General features: G+C 68.2%; 4 protein-coding genes across 4 annotated transcripts; 3 read left to right on the top strand and 1 right to left on the bottom strand.

Moving 5' to 3' along the window:
* Positions 1-2,828: 2,828 nt before the first annotated feature.
* On the top strand, positions 2,829-4,967 carry MICPUCDRAFT_32463 (uncharacterized protein; the record flags this gene model as incomplete). The annotated part of the gene is made up of 2 exons (XM_003057342.1): positions 2,829-4,243; positions 4,442-4,967. 2 exons carry the CDS (start codon positions 2,829-2,831, stop codon positions 4,965-4,967), a joined length of 1,941 nt encoding a protein of 646 aa, XP_003057388.1.
* Positions 4,968-5,255: 288 nt separating this feature from the next.
* Positions 5,256-10,367, top strand: MICPUCDRAFT_56495 (uncharacterized protein; the record flags this gene model as incomplete). Its single annotated transcript, XM_003057341.1, has 1 exon — positions 5,256-10,367. One exon carries the CDS (start codon positions 5,256-5,258, stop codon positions 10,365-10,367), a length of 5,112 nt encoding a protein of 1,703 aa, XP_003057387.1.
* A 62-nt stretch (positions 10,368-10,429) lies between these two features.
* Positions 10,430-11,110, bottom strand: MICPUCDRAFT_15637 (uncharacterized protein; the record flags this gene model as incomplete). Its single annotated transcript, XM_003056867.1, has 1 exon — positions 10,430-11,110. The coding sequence occupies one exon, from the start codon at positions 11,108-11,110 to the stop codon at positions 10,430-10,432; it is 681 nt and encodes a 226-aa protein (XP_003056913.1).
* Positions 11,111-17,208: 6,098 nt separating this feature from the next.
* On the top strand, positions 17,209-18,440 carry MICPUCDRAFT_25831 (uncharacterized protein). Its single transcript, XM_003057340.1, has 2 exons — positions 17,209-17,349; positions 17,473-18,440. Exons 1-2 carry the CDS (start codon positions 17,225-17,227, stop codon positions 18,365-18,367), a joined length of 1,020 nt encoding a protein of 339 aa, XP_003057386.1. The 5' UTR covers positions 17,209-17,224; the 3' UTR covers positions 18,368-18,440.

The following is an 18,440-nucleotide window of genomic DNA, read 5'->3' as shown; positions in this document are numbered from 1 at the left end:
ACCCGTGGTGGACGAGACGTCGCCCGCGGTGGACGAGACGTCGCCCGCGGTGGCGTCCACGTCCGCCGCGGGAGGCGCTCCCGACGCGTCGACCGAGGGGGGAACGGGAATCGACGACGACGACGACGACGACGACGAGGCCGCGCGCGAGCGTGAGACGGAGGTGGACGGCGCCCTCGATGAGCTCGTGGAGGAGCTGTACGCGAGCGATGACGTCGACGTCGACGGCGACATGTGGGAGGTGACCGCGAACGCGGCGGCGGAGGAGCCAGAGCCAGAGCCAGAGCCAGAGCCAGAGCGTGAGCGCGAGCGCGAGCCCGAGCGCGAGGCGTCGCCAGCGGCGGCGAGACGTGGGAAGTCGAAAAAGTCGCCGTATAACCCCCCGCCGGAGATAGCGAAGCTCCTTCGAGAGCAAGCCAAGGCGGAGAAGGAAGCCCCGCCGCCGCCGCCGCCGCCGCCGCCGCCGACGACGACGACGACGACGATCCCGCGCGTGGAAGTCCCGGACTGGTCCGCCACGAACGACGAAGAGCTCATGTCCACGATAGACTCCTTCCTCAAGGGGACGAAGAAAACGCGAGGACGGCTGAAGCAACGCGTCGAGCTGAAGCGAGCGATGGACGAAGTGTTGAGCCGGCTCGACGCGGAGGAGTCGCGGTCGTCCCCGGGGAAGGACAGCGCGCGCGACGGCAGCGTGCGATCGGAATCGTCGCGCGCGTCGTCGTCGTTCACGGGACGCGATAAGGAGTACATCGAGCCGAGGCTGCCGTTCCTCCCCGCGGGCGGGTACAAAGCGCTAAATCGATCGATCCCGGCGTATCCAGGGTCGTCGTTTACTAGCCCGAACCCCACGTTGGACGAGGACGCCGAAGCGCTCATTAACGACCCGACGCTGGCGCGCTTTATCAGAGAGGAGGCGTCGTTCACGAGACCCGGGAAGTCGAAGTCGAAAAAGTCGCCGTATAACCCCCCGCCGGAGGTTGCGAAGGTCCTTCGAGAGCAAGCCGCGGCGGAGGAGGAAGCCGCGGAGCGCGAAAAGCCGTTCGAGCACTACCCGTCCTCCCCCGCGCAGACGCGCCCGAACAGCCGCGAGAGCTTCGCGGCGGCGCGCGGGAACACCGGGAGGGGGAGCGGCGTCTTATCCGCCGCCGCGTTGCGCGTGCACAGGGAAGAGGAGACCGCGAGGCTGCACGGCGGCGTGGACGCGTTTCGGTCGGGAACGCGCGATGAGTATATCCAGACGCGACGCCCGCCGCGCGCCGCGATGTCGGCGACGTCGACGTCCTCGTTTGAGCCCGCGAGGGAGCACATGTCGGATAAATTCGCGCAGAAGTCCGCGGGGAGCGTGAACATCGCCGCCGCCGCGGACGAGGGGAACGCGATGTCGCAGTACGCCGCGTTTCTCGCCGCGGCGATGGCGCCGGCGTCGGGGGACGACGCGCGCGACGAGGCGGCGGCGGCGGCGGCGGTGCCGCCCGAGGCGGCGTACGTCCGCGGCGCGCGCGGCGGCGCGAGCGGGCTCCCGCCTCGGCGGCCGCCCAGCGTGAACGAGCGCGAGTACGCGTACTCCCGCGCGCGCGAACCCGAACCCGCGCGCGAGCCCGCGCCCGAGTACGAGGACGACAGCGACATCGAGTCGGACGAGAAGCTCCAGGCGACGCTCGCGGCGATTCGCGCGCGAATGGGCGCGAGCGCGAGCACGACGCGGTCGGCGTCGCCGTCGTACGCTTCCGGCTTCGTCACCCCCGCGGAGACGCCGTCGCGGCCGACGATGAACGGTTTCAAGGTTGGCGGCGCGCTGACGCCGATGGACAGCGAGTGGGGGACGGAGGTGGCGAGCGATTTCGGGGCGCCATCGGAGCGCGCGAGGGGCGGGACGCCGACGCCGGGGCTGCCCGCGATGGACTCCGAGTCCAGGCGTCTGAAGCCGGTGAACTTCCGCCCGAGCAGTAGGAAAGCGGCGGCGATGGGGAAGGATTCTATAGAGGGAAGGCTCGGACAGCCGCCGTCGTGGACGCCGTTAGCCGCGCGGACTTTGTCGAGTCGGGAGGGACGATGACGAGTCTGTGTGATAAACAAGTTTAGCAGCGAAAGCGAGAAAGCGAGAGCGAAAAAAAACAACTCTTTTTCCTGGGCCTTCTCTCGAGACAGGTTACGACAACTGGTATCGAAACTACTACACGTACGCGGGCGACTACTTTCTGACTGTTTTTCATACGAAAACCCAAAAAGCAGTGACGTCACCCGAGAGCGTTTGCGAGGCGATTGCTCTGAGCCACGGAAACGCGCGCAACGACCGTCGTCGCGTCGTCGCCCTCGCCGCACAACGAACGCGCACGCGTCGTCAGCATCACTCGCGCTCGGTCTCAAGCGGTCGGACGTTCCCGATGTCCACCGCGACCGCGCCGATGGCGTCCTCGACCTCGGTCGCGGCGTCGAGCGCGCGTCCGCGACGCGTCGGACGCGCGTGCCGTCCTCCACGGTCGTCGTCGTCCACCTCCGATCTCGCGTCGTCGTCCGCTCGCGCGTCCGGGACGGCCGCGCTGATGAAGACGTCGCGCGCGTTCGCGCCCGCGCGCGCCCGCGGCGCGTCCGGCGTCGTCCGCGCGCGCGTGACGACGACCGAGCGCCCGACCGCGGACGCGAAGCGCGGCGGGGGCTCGAGCGCGGGCGTGAGCGACATCTCGTCGCAGATCAAAGACGTCCGCGCGCTCATGGAGGAGGACGAGGATCTCAACACGCTCATGCAGGGACTCCGAGGCACGAACATCGACGACTCCGACTTCGCCGCGGACGGCGTGCAGATGCAGGTCGTCGACCTGAGCGGGATGCAGTCCGACGGCGAGGACGACGCGCTGCCGTTGTATTACGACCCGGAGCTCATCGCGAAGTACTGGCGTCGACGCCCCGCGGCGGTGACGCAACGCGTCGTCCAGCTCTTGTCCATCGCGGGCGGGTTCATCTCCGGTATTTTGTCCGATATCGTCATGAAGAGGACGGAGCAGAACAGCGTGAAGCGCGCGATTCAGCTCAGGGACATCGTCACGTCCCTGGGCCCGGCGTACATCAAGCTCGGGCAGGCGCTGTCGATTCGCCCGGACATCCTCACCCCCGCGGCGATGAACGAGCTCCAAAAGCTGTGCGACAAAGTTCCGTCGTTCGATAACAAGATCGCGTTCGACACCCTGGAAGCGCAGCTCGGGTGCAAGTGGCAGGACGTGTACTCCGAGCTCGGCCCGGACCCGGTCGCGGCCGCGAGCTTGGGGCAGGTGTACAAGGGCGTCTTGAAGGAAACCGGGGACGTCGTCGCGGTGAAGGTGCAGAGGCCCGCGGTGCTCGAGACCGTATCCATCGACTTGTACTTGATCCGGCGTTTGGGCATCGCGCTGAGAAAGGTCCCGCAGGTGAACACGGACGTCGTCGCGCTGCTGGACGAGTGGGCGGAGCGGTTCTTCGAGGAGCTGGACTACGTCAAAGAGGGCGAGAACCAGACGAACTTCGCGGCGTCCATCAAAGAAGATCTGCCGCAGGTGGTCGTCCCGAAGACGTACATGGAGTGGACGCGCAGGAAGGTGATCACGTCCGAGTGGCTCGACGGCGAGAAGTTGTCGCAGTCCACCGCGGACGACGTCGGCGACCTCGTCAACATCGGCGTGATTTGCTACCTGAAGCAGCTGCTGGACACGGGATTTTTCCACGCGGATCCGCACCCGGGAAACTTGATCCGAACGCCGGACGGGCGGCTCGCGATCCTCGATTTCGGTCTCATGACGAACATCGACGACAACATCAAGTTTGGGATGATCGAGGCGATCGCGCACCTCATTCACAAGGACTACGAGGCGATCGTGGAGGACTTCGTGACGTTGGATTTCATCCCCGAGGGCGTGGATCTCAAGCCGATCCTCCCGCCGTTGTCGCGCGTGTTCGACCAAGCCCTCGCCGGCGGCGGCGCGAAGAACATCAACTTCCAGGAAGTCGCCGCGGACCTCGCGCAGATCACGTTCGATTACCCGTTCAGGATCCCCCCGTACTTTGCGCTCATCATCCGCGCGATCGGCGTCCTCGAGGGCATCGCGCTCGTCGGCAACCCCGAGTTTGCGCTCGTGGACGAGGCGTACCCGTACATCAGCAAGCGGCTGCTCACGGACGACTCTCCGCGCCTGAGGGAGAGCTTGCGGTACATGGTGTACGGCAAAGGGCAGGTGTTCGACGCGGATCGGTTGATCGACGTCTTGGAAGCGTTCGAGAGCTTCAGGATCGCGAGCAGGATGAGCCAAGGGAAGACGGCGGACAAGGCGGCGGCGGCGGCGGCGGCGGCGGCGGCGGGCGGAGAGAACACCCCCGAGGCGTTCTTCCGTCAGATCGAAGCGCTGATCCCGCCCGGGTTCCCGCGGCCGCCGTCGCCGTTCCCGGCGACGCCCGCGCCCGCGGCGGCGAGCTCCGGGGAGGACGCGGCCGCGAGAGAGGCGCTCACGTTCGTGTTGTCCCCCGAGGGGTCGTTCTTCCGCGAGTTTTTACTCGACGAGGCGGTCAAAGGCATCGACGCGTTGTCGCGCGATAACGCCGCGAAGGTGCTCGCGCAGGTCGGCCTCGCGGACGCGCGGCTGCCGCTGCTCCTTCCCTTGTCCGGGATCCGAAGCGTGAGGGTGTCCCCGTCCGTCACCGCGGAGGACAGAGCCACGGTGGAGTCCGTGACGAAGCTCTTAAACTTTTTGCTGCGAGGCAGCCGCGGCGGCGCCGCCGGCGCCGGCGCCACCTTCGCTGGGGGCGATCCCTCCAAGGCGCTCAGGGAGCTCGGGCCTCTGCTGCCCGCGGTCGCGACGGAGGTGCTGCCGGAGCTCGTCGCGCGGTTGAACAGCAGGCTCACCGCGAGGGCGATACGCGACGTCTTGGGAGCGTCCGGGGCGGGCGTCTCGGAGTCCCGGCAGACGCCGCCGCTCGCGCCGGCGCCGGCGAGCCGGTGAGCGCGAGCCGTCGGTCGTCGGACGAGACGGCGTCCACGGCGAGAGTGTGGGGATGGGGATGGGGGGTAATTCTTTAGATCGCTCGCGTAGTTTTGATGTGTCGCGTTGAACACGAACGTTCAGCCCCGACGCGCGTTTCGCGGCGACCCGCCGTCGCGTCGGTCGGTCTCCGCCTGCCTGCGCTGTTGGCGTCACGAATATCCCGTCTCCCCTCCGTAACGCTAACGCCCAAATGCGAGATTTCGCTCGCGCGACACCGCGCCGCGCCCCGCGCGGAGCGCCGGGACGATGCCGGTCTCGAAAGAGCGCACCGTGCCCATCACGAGCTGGGCGAACGCGGAGCTCGAGGTCTCCGAGCGCCTGCGGAGAAGCGAGCGCGAGTTCCCCGTGCCGAAGATCCCGGAGCTCGCGCGGGAGAGGTCGCGGTCGGCGCCCGAGACGGCCGCGCCGAGATCCCCCGCGCGCGAGACGTCAACCTCGACCTCGGGCGGCGCGCGCGAGCGCAGCCCGGACCACCTCCTGACGAAGCGCCGGGGGAACCCGTTCGGGTTCGGGTTCGCGATCGACGTCCACGCGCTCCTGGACAAGCTCCCGAAGCCCGGACGACGCGCGCCGCCGTCGCCGGCGCGGCGACCGGCGTCCGAGAACGACGCAACCTCGAGCGAGAATTCGCATTCGTCGCCGTCGCCCGCGAAGGAGAACGCGCTTGTCGCCGCCGGTCTCGCGACGCCGCCGCCGACGAAGACCCCGGACGCGGACGCCATGCTCGCGTCGTCCCCGGACGCGGACGCCATGCTCGCGTCGTCGCCCGCGCCGACGTGGACGCCGAAGCATCTGGACTCGGCGAACAAACTCAACGCGGAACTCCACGCGAAGCTCGTTCGCGAGCAAGAGAAGGCGCGCGAGGCGATCAAGAATCTGAAGCGAGAGCACGACGCGCGTCTGAACAAAGAGCGCGGCGAGCGAAAGGAAGAGGTGAGACGTATGAACGAGCAGCACGAGGCGCGAGCGAAGAAGAGAGAGGAGGAGGCGTCGCGAGAACGCGAAAAGAGGGAGGACGAGCGCGAGCGCGCGCGAGAGAGAGACGCGGACGACTTGAAGCGTCTGAACGAGCGGCTCGAGGAGAAGGCGACGCGCCTCGGCGAGGAGATGCGACGCCTGTGCGACGAGCACGAGGCACGGCTGAAGAAACACGACGACGAGCGGAAGGCGGAGCGAGAAAACGTCAGGCGACTGAAGGCGGAGCACGACGCCGCGAGAAAGGCGGACAAAGCCGTCGCGGAGGGGAAATACGCCGAGTACGAGAAAGCGGTCGCGTTGGGGAAGCTGGAGATGGAAGACCTCGCGCGTCAGCTCGAGAAGGACCGCCGCGAGCTCAGGACCGAGCGCGGGGAGTTCAAGATCCGCGTGCGCCGGTTCCAAGAGGACCACGACCTGATGGAGAGCGAACTGGACGAGACGCAGACCAACGCGCAGATGATGCTTCGAGAAGCGCAGGCGGAGATCATCGCGCTGAAGAACACCGCGCAGAGAATAGAGGCGGAGTGGGAGGTCACGAAGCTCGAGCAGGCTGCGGTCGCGGCGGAGAAGGAGAAGGAGCGCGCGCGACAGAAGGTGGAGTTGCGATTTAAAACCGTGTGGATGAGCGCGCTGCGCGCGTCGTTTGTTCGGTGGAAGAGCGAGTCGAGGCGCATTAAAAATGGACGCGCGATCGAGGAAGAAAGGAAGCTGCTCATAAGCAACGCGGCGAAAGCGGAGAAAGCGCTGGAGGAAGAGAGCGCGCGAGGCGCCGCGATGCTCGAAGCGGCGAGAGAAGAGGCCAAACGCGAACGCGAAGCGGCGAAGCTCCAGCGCGAGGAAACGCTCGCGGCCGCGAAGAAGGATCTGAACGACGCGGAGGCTGCGAAGAAGGCGGCGATCAAGAAAATGGAGGACGCTCTGAAAGCGCAAACGGAGGCGACGATCAGGGCGCAAAATCAGCTGGAGGAGGCGGAGCTCAACCAGGCGGCGGCGGCGCGCGCCGCGTCCGTCGCGGCGCTTGGTCGATTGGAACAAAGAGCCGCGTTGAGGTTTCGAACCGTTCTCATGAGTTTGCTGCGGTCGTCGTTCACGCGGTGGAAGAACGAGACGTCTCTCTCGCGCGTAGAGCGCGTCGAGCGCGCGGAGATGCTCGAGCACAAGGCGGCGAAGGAACGCGCGGAGCAGGCGTTGGAGGACGCGCGCGCGTCACAAGAGAAGATGATCGAGGGCATGAAAGCAAAGCACGAGGAGAGTGTGGACGCCATCAAGACGGAACATTCGCGTGCCGTGGAGACGATCAAAGCTGAGCATTCAGAGGCTGTGTCGAAGCTCGAGGACGCGCTGCGAAAGTCGAACGAGGAGATTTCGACCGCGAAGAAGCATCTCGAGGAGGCGAAGCTCGCGCAAAACGCGGCGGCGAAGAAGGTCGAGGTTGCCGCTCGGGAGCGGGCAGCGCAGACGGCGACGTTGCGGTTCCGAACCGTCCTCATGGGGTCGCTTCGGTCGTCGTTCGTGCGATGGAAGTACGTCGCGAAGTACCAGAAGATGGAACGCACGGAGCAATCCGAGAGGCTCGCGCTCGTCAAGGAGAAGGAGAAAGCCGAGAACGAGCTCGCGGAAGCGCGAAAAGCGAATCAGGAGACGGTCGCGGCGATGCGCTCGAAACAAGCGGAAACGCTGCAAATCATCGAGGATGCGAAACAATCCATCGCGAAGCAAGTCCAGGAGAAGCAAGACTCGACGATTAAAAAACTCGAGGAAGCGCTCGAGAAGCAAACGAACGCGACGCTCAGGGCGCAGAAGCAGTTCGATGACGCGGAGCTCGCGCGCGCGGCGGCGGTGCAAGCGGCCAAAATCGCGGCGACGGAAAGAGCGCTGCAAAAAGCCGCGCTCCGGTTCAAGACTGTGATGATGGGCTCACTGCGCGCGTCGTTCCAGCGGTGGAAATACGCAGCGAAGTTCATGCGACGCGACCGGGAAGCGGATGCGGAGCGAGAGACCCTCCTCGCATCGACTCGAAAGGCGGGGCGCGAGCTCGAGGACGCGAGGCGCGCGCAGGAAGACGCCGTCGCGAGCCTGCGCGAGAAGCAACGAAAGGAGAAGCAACGGTTGGAGGAGCAGCACGCGGCGGCGGCGGAGCAAAAGGCGTCGACGTACGCGGAGCAGCTCGCGGCGATCAAACGGGAAGCCGCGGCCGCGTTGGCCTCCGCGAGGGAGGAGGAGTTAGACTCGACCGCGGACATCGAACGACGCGTAAAAACCGCGGTCGATCAGACCAAGTTGGAGCTCGGCTCGAGCGTGGATCAACTCCGAGCGCAGCTCGCGTCGCTCGAGATAAAGCTCACCGCGTCACGAAAATCGTTCGAGATGGCGTCGCACAGGAACGCGACGCTCGAGGACGAAGTGGACGCCGCGAATCGCAAGGCGGACGAAGCGCAAAAGGCGTATCAAGGCGCGAGAGCCGCCGCCGCGTTCATGGAAGCGGACGCGGACGAGATGAAGCAAGTGCTCGATCAGGTGAACGAGGCGCACGCGCTCGCGCTCGAGGACGAACGGAGGAAGCTCGCGCGCGCGGAGGCGATGAACCTCGCGGGCGACGAAGAGATGAGAAAAGAGATCAATCGGCTTCACTCTGAGCTGGAGGAGCAGAAGCTGTTGGTCGCGGCGGCGTCTAAGGCGACGAAGGACGCGATGGCGGCCGCCGCGGCGAAGGCGGCTGAGGCGGCGAAGGCGGAGTCGGAGGCGGCGAGAGCGCGCGAGTCGATGCTCTTGAGCGACGCCGCGTCGAGCGCGGAGATGGCGAAAACGAACGCCGCGATGAGCGACCGCGAATCGCTCGCGAAAGAGTGCGAGCAGCTGCGTCTGGAGCTCGCCGCGGCGAGGCAAGCCGCGGCGTTAGTGGCGAACTCCCCCGCGAGCGAGGAGCGAAAGAGAACATCCGCGAGGAAGGCGTCGCCCTCGCCCGCGCCCGCGGGTTCGGCTTCGTCCTCGAAAAAGAAGAGCGCGAGACAGAGGGGCACGATCACGGTCGACGAGCACGAGGAAGCGATCGCGCTCCTCCGAGGAGAGATCCAAGTCCTGGTGTCGCGGTTAGGGGACGTCGGGAAGAACGACGAGGTCACGGACGAGGACGTCGCCCGCGCTCGGTCGAAAGCGGCGAAGGATTTAGACCTCGCGATTCAGCTCACGGAGGACTGGGAAGAGGAGCCGCGGACGCCGCGCGGCGCGAATGACGACGACGGGAGCGAGTCCGGAAGCGAGTCCGACGACGACCACGTCGAGACCGTCGTGAAGCTCAACAACCGATGCAAGACGCTCGTGGTGAAAGGCAAAGCCGCGCTCGCGCGAATCGTCGCGTTGGAAGTCGAGCTCGCCTCCGCGGTGAACGAGAAGGAGTCCGCCACCGCGTGGGCGCTCGCGTGCACGCGCCGCGCGAAGGGCGCGGAGGAGGCGGCGATGTTCGCGAAGGACGAGGCGAGAGATTTGAAACTCCGGACGCGAGACATTCGGTTGGGGAAGCGATCCACGGAGGCGGAAGACGTCGATCCGATCGCCGCGAAGGCGGCCATCGAACGCTTAGAGGTGGAGCTCTCGGAGGCGCGCGACGCGGCGGCGGCGAGCGCCACGACGATCGCGGAGATTGCGCGCGAGAGGGACGTCTTGAAGCGCGAACTCGTGGGCTACGAGCGACGGAAGAAAGCGGGCGGGGACTTCGACGAGCTCATCTCCGGCAGCAACGTCATCGAACGCTTAGGGATGACGCCGGTGAAGGCGAAGGAGGAGCCGGAGCCGGAGGAGGAGGAGGAGGAGGAGGGATTTTTTGCCTGGCTCACGACGCCGTCGAGACAGCCGGACGTCGAGGAGAAAGCGAAGAAGAAAGAAGAGGACGATGAGCCCGGTTTCTTCAGGACGTTATTCGGTCTCACCCCGAGCAAAGACGCGGCCGGCGAGGGAGGCGCGAGGCCCGCCGCGAGCGAAAAATCGGATTCGTCGGCGTCTCGATCCGACGCGTTCGCCACCGCGGCGCCGCGCTTCAGGAGCGGCGCCAGCGTCACGAGCGGCGACGACGCCGCGACGAGGAATCTCGCGAACACGCCGCCGTCGATCCCGAAGCTCGACCTCTCGCGCGTGTCGCGGAGCCCCGGGGAGGAGCGCGACCGAGGGGGGCGGGAAGGCGCCCGGTCCGACGCCGACGCCGACGCCGAATCCGACGCCGAATCCGACGCCGCGTCGGGAGACGCTCGGCGCGTCGCCGGGGAGGCGTCCGAGTCGGACGCGAGGTCGAGATCGGGTCCGGGGGGGTTCTGGAAGCGCGTGGCCGGCGACGACGCGGACTTTTCCGACTCGGACAGCGTCGAGTCCGTGAGCGGGCAACTGTGACGGCGACGCGCGCAGACGGTAGACGTGACGATTTCGGAGCTATACTGTAGGTAGCTAGCTAGCTAGTTCCCTTTCGGCGAGTGCATCTCTTCCGCTCTGAGCTCCTCCCCGTCCGGCTGCTCGTACCATTTCACAACCTCCGGGAGCGCGTAAAATTTCTCGAGGAGCGCCGTCACGGCCGGATACCCCTCTAAGAGGCCCGGGTCGATGCCGTCGTTCGCGCCGCCGACGAGCCACCGCAACCGCGGGGAGAAGACAAAGTCCGCGATCGAGGGTTTCTCCGTCCCCGCGAGCCACCCCGTCTTCGACGCCTCGAGCTTCTTCTGCAGCGCGGACAGGTGACGCGGGAGCACTTCGTCGTTGAGCGCTTTCCTCACCTGCGCGCGGTACTCGTCCGACATCTCGAACCCGAAGCGCGCGCCGTATCTCGACACGGAGATCCCCGCGAAGAAGTCCTCCTCCGCCGCGGCGACGGCGTCCACGTGCGCAGCCTCGAGCGGGTCCGTGGGGTGCAGCCCTCCGAGCGTCGCGACGTACCTGAGGATCGCGCTCGACTGCGCGAGGATGCGCCCGTCGCCCACGTCGAGCGCGGGTACCTGGCCGAACGGAAGCTCGCCGGAGTCTCGCATCTCGTGGAACTTCTCCCGCGAGGTGCGCACGTCGTCGAGCTGGACGCCGCCGACGGCCGCGCACAGGCGGATCGCCTCCGCCTTGCCGGGGATGTCGAAGTAGATGAGCTTCATCTCTGTAGGGCGCTTCTGCTCGGTCTTGTCTCGCCGGGGACAGCGCTCCGCGCGTGGCTTTGTGCCGCGGGCGCGCGTCGAGGCTTAGATTTACCAACTGTGAATCTGACATTATTTACTACGATCGCTCGAACGTCGTCGCCTTCCACACGTCGGCGCTCCCGCGAGGGAGTCGGAGCGACGGCGATGGCGCGCCCGCGGCGGCGAGCCTCGCCGCGGAGGGAAACGCCCTCGAGGACGTCGAGGAGACGCGTCCACGACGCGACGCGTCTCCTCGCGTGCCTCCTCGCGTGCCTCCTCGCGTCGTTCGCGAGCGGAGCCGCGGGCCAATCTCCGCCCCCACCGCCTCCGCCTCCCCCGCCTCCACCTCCGGGGTACGGCGCCACGCTCGCGCCGTCGTTCGTCGCGTTCAGGGGCATCGCGTACCCGGCGATACCGAGCCACCTCGTCCGGAACGACTCCGCGACGCTCGAGGTCCAGCTGGACGCGCCGGGATGCGTGTACTTTCTCGCCACGAAACCCGGGCACGGGCTCGTCGTGAACGCGAGCACGGGAAAGAAGCGGACGACGCCGACGCCGGAGGAGGTGCGCGCGGGAAGACACGGCGGGAACGCGACGTGGGGGCACGGCGCCGTGGACGCGGGGAACATCACCGTCGCGACGGCGTCCGTCACCGCGAGCGCGAACGTGACGAATTTAACGCTGACGAACGACGTCTGGGTCGTCGCGGCGGCGACGGACTGCGCCCCCGCGTCGTCGTCCGCAGCGCTGCAGCCGTACGTCTCGCTGATCGTCGCGAACACGAAAGACGCCGCGCCGCCGGCGTTCGCGTCGGGCACGCCGACGTTCCGAACGGAAGCGTTTCTCGTGAACGCGACGATCGCGCTCGACGAACCCGGGGTGGCGTATCTCGTCGTGCAAGCGCCCGGGACGCAGGCGCCGTCGAGCGCGCAGGTGATGGCCCGCGCGGGCGGGGCGAGCCCGGAGGCGTTATCCTGCGTCGTGAACGTCACGAGGGCGAACGTGCTGACGTATTGCGCGGTGAGCGGGCTCACCGAGGTGACGAGTTACTCCGCGTACTTAGTCACGAGGGATAACAACGGCGACGCGCCGAACGCGTCGCCGTCGCCGACGCGGTTTGATTTCACGACTCGAGACGAAACGCCCCCTATTGGAGCGTTATCGATCACATCCGTCCACGGCGTCGGATTCGAGATCAAAGCCGACTCGACGAAGAACGGGACGGTGTACTGGGGCGTCGTCCCCGCCGGGAGCGTCTTAGTCCCGATCGTCGGATACACAGAGGCGTTCCGCGCGCAGAAGATGTTCGAGGACGTTCGAAACAACGGCACCGCGGCGTCGCCGTTCAACGCGAGCAACGCCGGCGCGTTCTTCAAAAACGCGGGCTCGTTCACCGTGAGCGGCGTGAACGCGACGGCACGGGGGAACGCGAGCCGCGCGCTGACCGTGGGCGTCGCGACCGGGACGGTCAACGTCACGGGGTTAACCCCGGAGCGCGCGTACGATTTCTACGCCGTGTTTTCCGACGACGCCGACAACCCGTCGTTCAACCTGAGCTCCTCCGATACATTCGACGTGTTCAACACCACGCTGTTCACGCTCGCGTACGTGACGACGCTGGACGTGACCCCTCCCGCGTTCGTGGGCGGGTTCGACGCGACCCCGGGCGGGGCGACCGGGACGCGCGGCGTCGTCGCCGCCGGCCGCGTCTCTCGAGTCACGGCGACCGGCTTCGACCTCACCGCGCGTCTGAACGAACCCGGGATCGTGCGGTACGCGGTGACGCCGCACGCGGCGGCGCAGACGCTCGGCGCGACCGCGACGACGGGCGCGCCGCTCGTGTGGGCGAACGCGCCGAGCGTGGAGGAGATCGTCGGGTGCGTCGGGCGATGCCGCATCGCCGCCGCGGCGTGCGGCGCGTTCGCGGTGCCGACGAGGAACGTCGACGCGACGACGCTCGTCCGCACGGTGGACCTCGCGACGCACGCGGGGTGCGTCGAGGGAGGGCCCGGCGGCGGGTACGCCGCGGGCGCAGACGCGGCGTACAAGACCGCGGTCGCGGGCGGGGCGTACACCGTGGCGGACTGGCGCGGGGCGATCGCGAACGACGCGCGGAACTTTTCCGCGTTTAACGCGTCGTTTAACGCGACGACGCGCGCGGCGTCTCTGGTGGGCGCGGCGCGGTGCGACGCGGACGGCGACGGCGTCGAGGATGCTCTCGCGTCGCTGCCTCCGTCGCCGTCGCGCGCGAGCGCGTGCCCCTGGCTTTCCCCAGAGGGCGCGTACGACGTTTGGGTCGTCGCGGAGGACGACGGGAACGACGTCCTCGCGAACGCGTCCGCGGGCGGGAACGGGACGACGACGGCGGCGAATCGAGGAACGCACGCGTTTCGAGCGTTACCGCCAAACCCGGAGAATTGGACCGGACCGTCCTTGGTCGTCGCAGACGTCGCGCCACCGACGTTCACGGCGTCGTATCCCGCGTTGATCGACCTAAACGGCAGCGCGCTGCGGTTCGACGCGTCGCTGAGCGAACCCGGCGCCGTCGTCTTCGCGTTGCGGCTGAACGCCTCCTCGGACCCGGTCGCGACGCGCGCCGGGATCGAGGCGAGGGCGAACTTCAGCGCCATCTCGCGCGAACCGTACGCGGCGCTCGTCCCCGGCGCGAACGCGGGCGTGTTGAACGTGACCGACGCGAACGTCAACGTCAGCCACGTCATAACGGATCTGCCCGAGCCGGACCTGAGCTCGACGCGGCGCGGCGCGACGCTCGCGGTGGACTACTTCGCGATCGACCTCGAGCCGACGCGGCTGTCCTCGCTGACGCGCTCGACGCGCGCGGTGCCGAACGCGGGCCCAGTGCGCGTCGCGACGCGGAAGATGTCGGACGTGGAACCGCCGGTGTGGACCGCGAGCGGTGCGCCGAAGGCGGCGGCGGTTCCCGTCGCCGCGGCGACGGTGAACGCGTCGCTCGCCGGCGGCGCCGGCGGCGGCGCCGCGCTCGCTCGCCTCATCGTCCACGCCGAGACGGACGAGAACGCGACCGTCTACTTCGTCGTCGCGCGGAACGCGAGCGCGAACTACTCGCACGCGCGGCCGGAGATGACCCCGACGAGGGTGATGAACGCGAGCACCGGGTCGGCGGCGTATCCGGTGGTGGCCAGCGGCAGCTTTCGGAATTTCACCGGCGCGACGCGGTCGCCGTCGCCGTGGACCTCGCCCGGGTACCTGCTCGCGCAGAGCGAGAAGTACGCCGCGTGGTTCGTCGCGGTGGACAACTCCACGGACGACGCGCGCGGCGCGAACGCGCAGGAAGACGTCGTGCTCGTGCCGTTCGTCGCCCCGGACTTTCGCCCGCCGACGTTTACGACGCGCGGGCCGCGCGCGTGGTGCGTTCGAAACACGAGTTTTTCACCCACCGCTCGGTTTCAACATTTGATCGCGTCCCCTTTCAACTGACCGACCGGTGAATTGAATTTTTTTTGCAGGATCACCTCCCCGGCGACGGGGACCACGTTCGGCGTCCCGCTCGTCGCGAACGCGTCGCCTTCCGGGACGTTCACGTTGTCTATCGCGTTCGACGTTCCCGGGGACGCGTACTACGTCGTCGTCGACGGCGGCGCGAGCGAACCGACGAGAGCGCGGGTGGTCGCGGGGACGGACGCGGCGGGCGCGACGCCGCTCGCGGCTGGCGTCGTGTCCGCGCCGACCGCGAACGCTCTCGCGTCTGCGAACGTGTCCCTCGGGGCTGGTCAGTCCGTGTCGAGCGCGAGCGCGGGGTACGACGTCTTCGTCGCCGTCGTCGCGTCGAGCGCGGGCGGCGACGTCGCGTTCTCCGGCGACGGCGCGGCGCCGGGGAACGTCGCGCGGACCAACGCCGCGAAGGTCGCGCCCGGGCTCGTCCCGGATGCCGCCGCGGTGGCCGCGGGCGAAACCCCGGCGAAAGGCGCGGACTGCGTCGGGGTCAACGCGATCGGGGAGACGTCGATCACGCCGCAGTTTTCCCTGAGCGCCGTCCCCGCGAAAGTCGCGTACGTGCTGTTAAAGCACGGCGCGAAGGCGCCGTCGCCGGCGCAAATTCTCGCGGGCGTCGACGCGCACGGCGCCTCCCCGGGCGGCGGCGGCTCCGATTTCCCGGACACCCGCTCGTCCTCCACGGCGGGTCACGGCGACGTCCTCACCGCGTTCACGCCCACCGCGATCGGCGGCGGGATAGTAAACCTCACGAAAGGCGTTCTGTACGACGTCTACGCCGTCGCCGTCCACGCCGCGGCGGCGACAACGACGGGCCCCGACGGCGTCTCGACGCCGTACGCCAACGCGCCCCCTCGCGCGGTGTCGCGGACGATCCGCACGCTCGACAACACGCCGCCGTTCTTCCTCCCCGGGCACCCGCGCGTCGCCGCGGTCGTGCCCACGGGCGCGACGCTGGAGGTGCGCGTGGACGAGACCGCCGCGGTGTGGGTCGTCGTCGTGCCGTTCGGGTCCGTCGCGACGCCGACGTCGGCGGACGTCGCCGCCGTCGCCGCCGCCGCCGCGGGGGCGACGAGCGGCGTCGCGCACGTCGCCGTGACGGCCACCTCGCCCGCGCTCGCGTCGGCGCGCGCGAGCTCCGCGCTCGGGGACACGGAGTCGAAGCGTTCGGGCGCGGGCGACGACGTGCTCCCGCTCGTTTTGACGCTCACGGGTCTGTCCCCGTCGACGCGGTACGACGCCTACGTCGTCGCGAGGGATTTCGTCGGCCGCGAAGAAGTCGGCTCGGGCGGGGTGGACGCGGTCAACCTCCTTCAAGATTTGCCCACGAAGATTGCGATCGTGACCCCGGACGCGGCCGCGTGGCTCGAGTCCCTGACCCCCAGCGTCGGGACGCTCGAGCCGCGGTTCGACCCGAGCGCGGGGTCGTACCGTCTGCTTCTCCCGGACCCCGCGCTCCCCGGCGTCGCCGCGCCGTCGGTGTCGTTCGTCGCCGCGGTCGCGAACGAGGACTGGGTCGTCACCGTCGACGGCGTCGAGGCGATGCCCGGCGTCGCGTCCGCGCCCGTGCTCGTCGGCGCGGACGCGGTGGAGGTGATCGTGCGCGTCGCGCCGAGGGCGGACGCGCTGCCTCCGGGCGCCGCAGCCGCCGCCGCCGCGGAGACGCCGGCGACGTACAAAATCGCGGCGATGCGCTCGTCCGTCGCCGCCGCCGCGAGGGCCGCGGACGCGACGCTCGCGCTGCTTCACGTCGCGCTCGACACCGGGGATTCCTTCAACGCCACGGATCTCGGCGGGGAATCGTGGCCCGGGTGCCACCGCGCGTGTCGTCCCCCGGGGACGTCGCCGCCGTGCGCTTCGTCGTGCGCGTTGGACCCGAGCCAGCGCCGGTACCGGCTCGTCGCGCCGACGTCCGCGGACGTCGCGACGATCACGACGGTGACCACGTCCCCAGGCGCGACCGTGAGAGTGTTCGACGGCCCCCCGGAGGTGGTTCTCGGCGTCGCGAGCGCGGCGGCGTCGGGCGCGGTCGCGGCGGCGGCGGACGCGGCGGGCGCGTCGCCCGGCGCGACGGCCGCCGCCGCGTCGCTTCGCCGGGTGGAACTCAACGCGCCGTCCCTGGGCGCGGCGGCGCTCTACGTCCGCGTCACGTCCGCGGACGGCACGCGCGTGGCGTACTACGTCGTCGCCGTGCGACGGACCGGGCCGGGGGCGTACGAGCGCGGCGGCGTCGGCGGCGGCGTGGACTCGGTGGGGGGGAACCGCGCGGACGCGGATCGAGGGTTGGCGAGCAGGACGGCGCCGAACGAACGGAGGCGGCCGGTGGGGCACGCGAGCGCGCCGCCGCTGACGTTCTACCCGAGGTGAGGACGACGACGGGCGTCTCGGGGGATGGGGGTCGTGGTTATCTCTTCGCATTAGCGTTAGACCTAGCTAGCATCCTTAGTGAAGAGGAAAACGTAGACTCAACGCGGCCGCCTTCCTTTCATGTCGTCTTACTCGTCAACACTGTTCGTGACGGATAAATCGAAACCCGCTGCTCGAAAACCTCGAAAAGTGCGTGCTGCAGCTGTTCGTCTTCGCGGCATCATTCCCCGCGCGCACTCACCGCTGCCCGTCATGGATTGGACGACGATCGAGAGCGACCCCGGGGTCTTCACCGAGCTCATCCAGGAGATGGGGGTGAAGGGCGTGCAGGTCGAGGAGCTGTACGCGCTCGACGAGGACCTGCTCAAGTCCATGGCGTGCGTGCCCTCCCGATCGAACGCGCCGATCTACCGCTGAATGAATCATCCCGCCCTCGGCGCGTCCCCGAGATCTGACGCGACCCGTCCCTCCCCCCCCCGGCGACCCCCTTCATCCCGCAGTCCCGTGTACGGCCTCATCTTCCTGTTCAAATGGCGCAGCGGCGATCCCCCGAGCGCGCCGGTGGAGACGGACGCGAACGCGAACGGCGTCTTCTTCGCGAGCCAGGTCATCACGAACGCGTGCGCGACGCAGGCGATCCTGTCCATCCTGATGAACTGCCCGCCGAGCGTCACGCTCGGCGCGGAGCTCGCGAACATGAAGGAGTTCACCGCGGAGTTCGACGCGGACTTGAAAGGGCTCGCCATCTCGAACAGCGAGACGATTCGCAAGGCGCACAACTCGTTCGCGCGCCCGGAGCCCATCATGGAGCCTGAGAGGGAGGCGAAAAAAGACGACGACGTGTTTCACTTCATCGCGTACATGCCCGTGAACGGCGTCTTGTACGAGCTCGACGGCCTGAAGAAAGGGCCGATATCGCACGGCGCGTGCACGGACGACGATTGGATGGGGAAGGCGTGCCCGGTGATTCAGTCCCGGATCGAAAAGTACGCCTCGAGCGAGATTCGATTCAATCTCATGGCGTTGATCAAGAGCAAGCGAGACGCGCTGGAGGAACGCGCTCAGACCTTGGAGGGACGGAAGCAGCGGTGTCTCAGCGCGTTAGGCGGCGGCGGCGGCGGGGGCGGCGGCGAGGGGATGGACGTCGACGACCCGGACGGCCCGCTGCCGGTCGGGGACGACGCGCTGAACGCGGAGGTGGCGAGGATAGAAGTCGAGATCGCGCGATCGAGAGGGGAGGTGGAGGCGGAGCTGGAGCGGCGGGGGCGGTGGCGGGACGAGAACATCCGTCGGAAGCACAACTACATCCCGTTCATCTTTAACTTTCTCAAGGTGCTCGCGGAGAAGAAGAAGCTGGAGCCGCTCATCGAGAAGGCGCGGGGTAAGGGCGCGTGAGAGAGAGAACGAGTTGAGCGAGCGCGCTAAAAAGCGAGTCGTCGTTTTAACGCGACGACGATTCCTTCCTTCC

This window comes from Micromonas pusilla (genome assembly GCF_000151265.4).
Source record: "Micromonas pusilla CCMP1545 genomic scaffold MICPUCscaffold_3, whole genome shotgun sequence".
In the NCBI taxonomy this organism is placed as follows: domain Eukaryota; kingdom Viridiplantae; phylum Chlorophyta; class Mamiellophyceae; order Mamiellales; family Mamiellaceae; genus Micromonas; species Micromonas pusilla.
The sequence above is the reverse complement of the archived record's forward strand: the minus strand, read 5'-3'. Positions and strand labels throughout refer to the sequence as shown.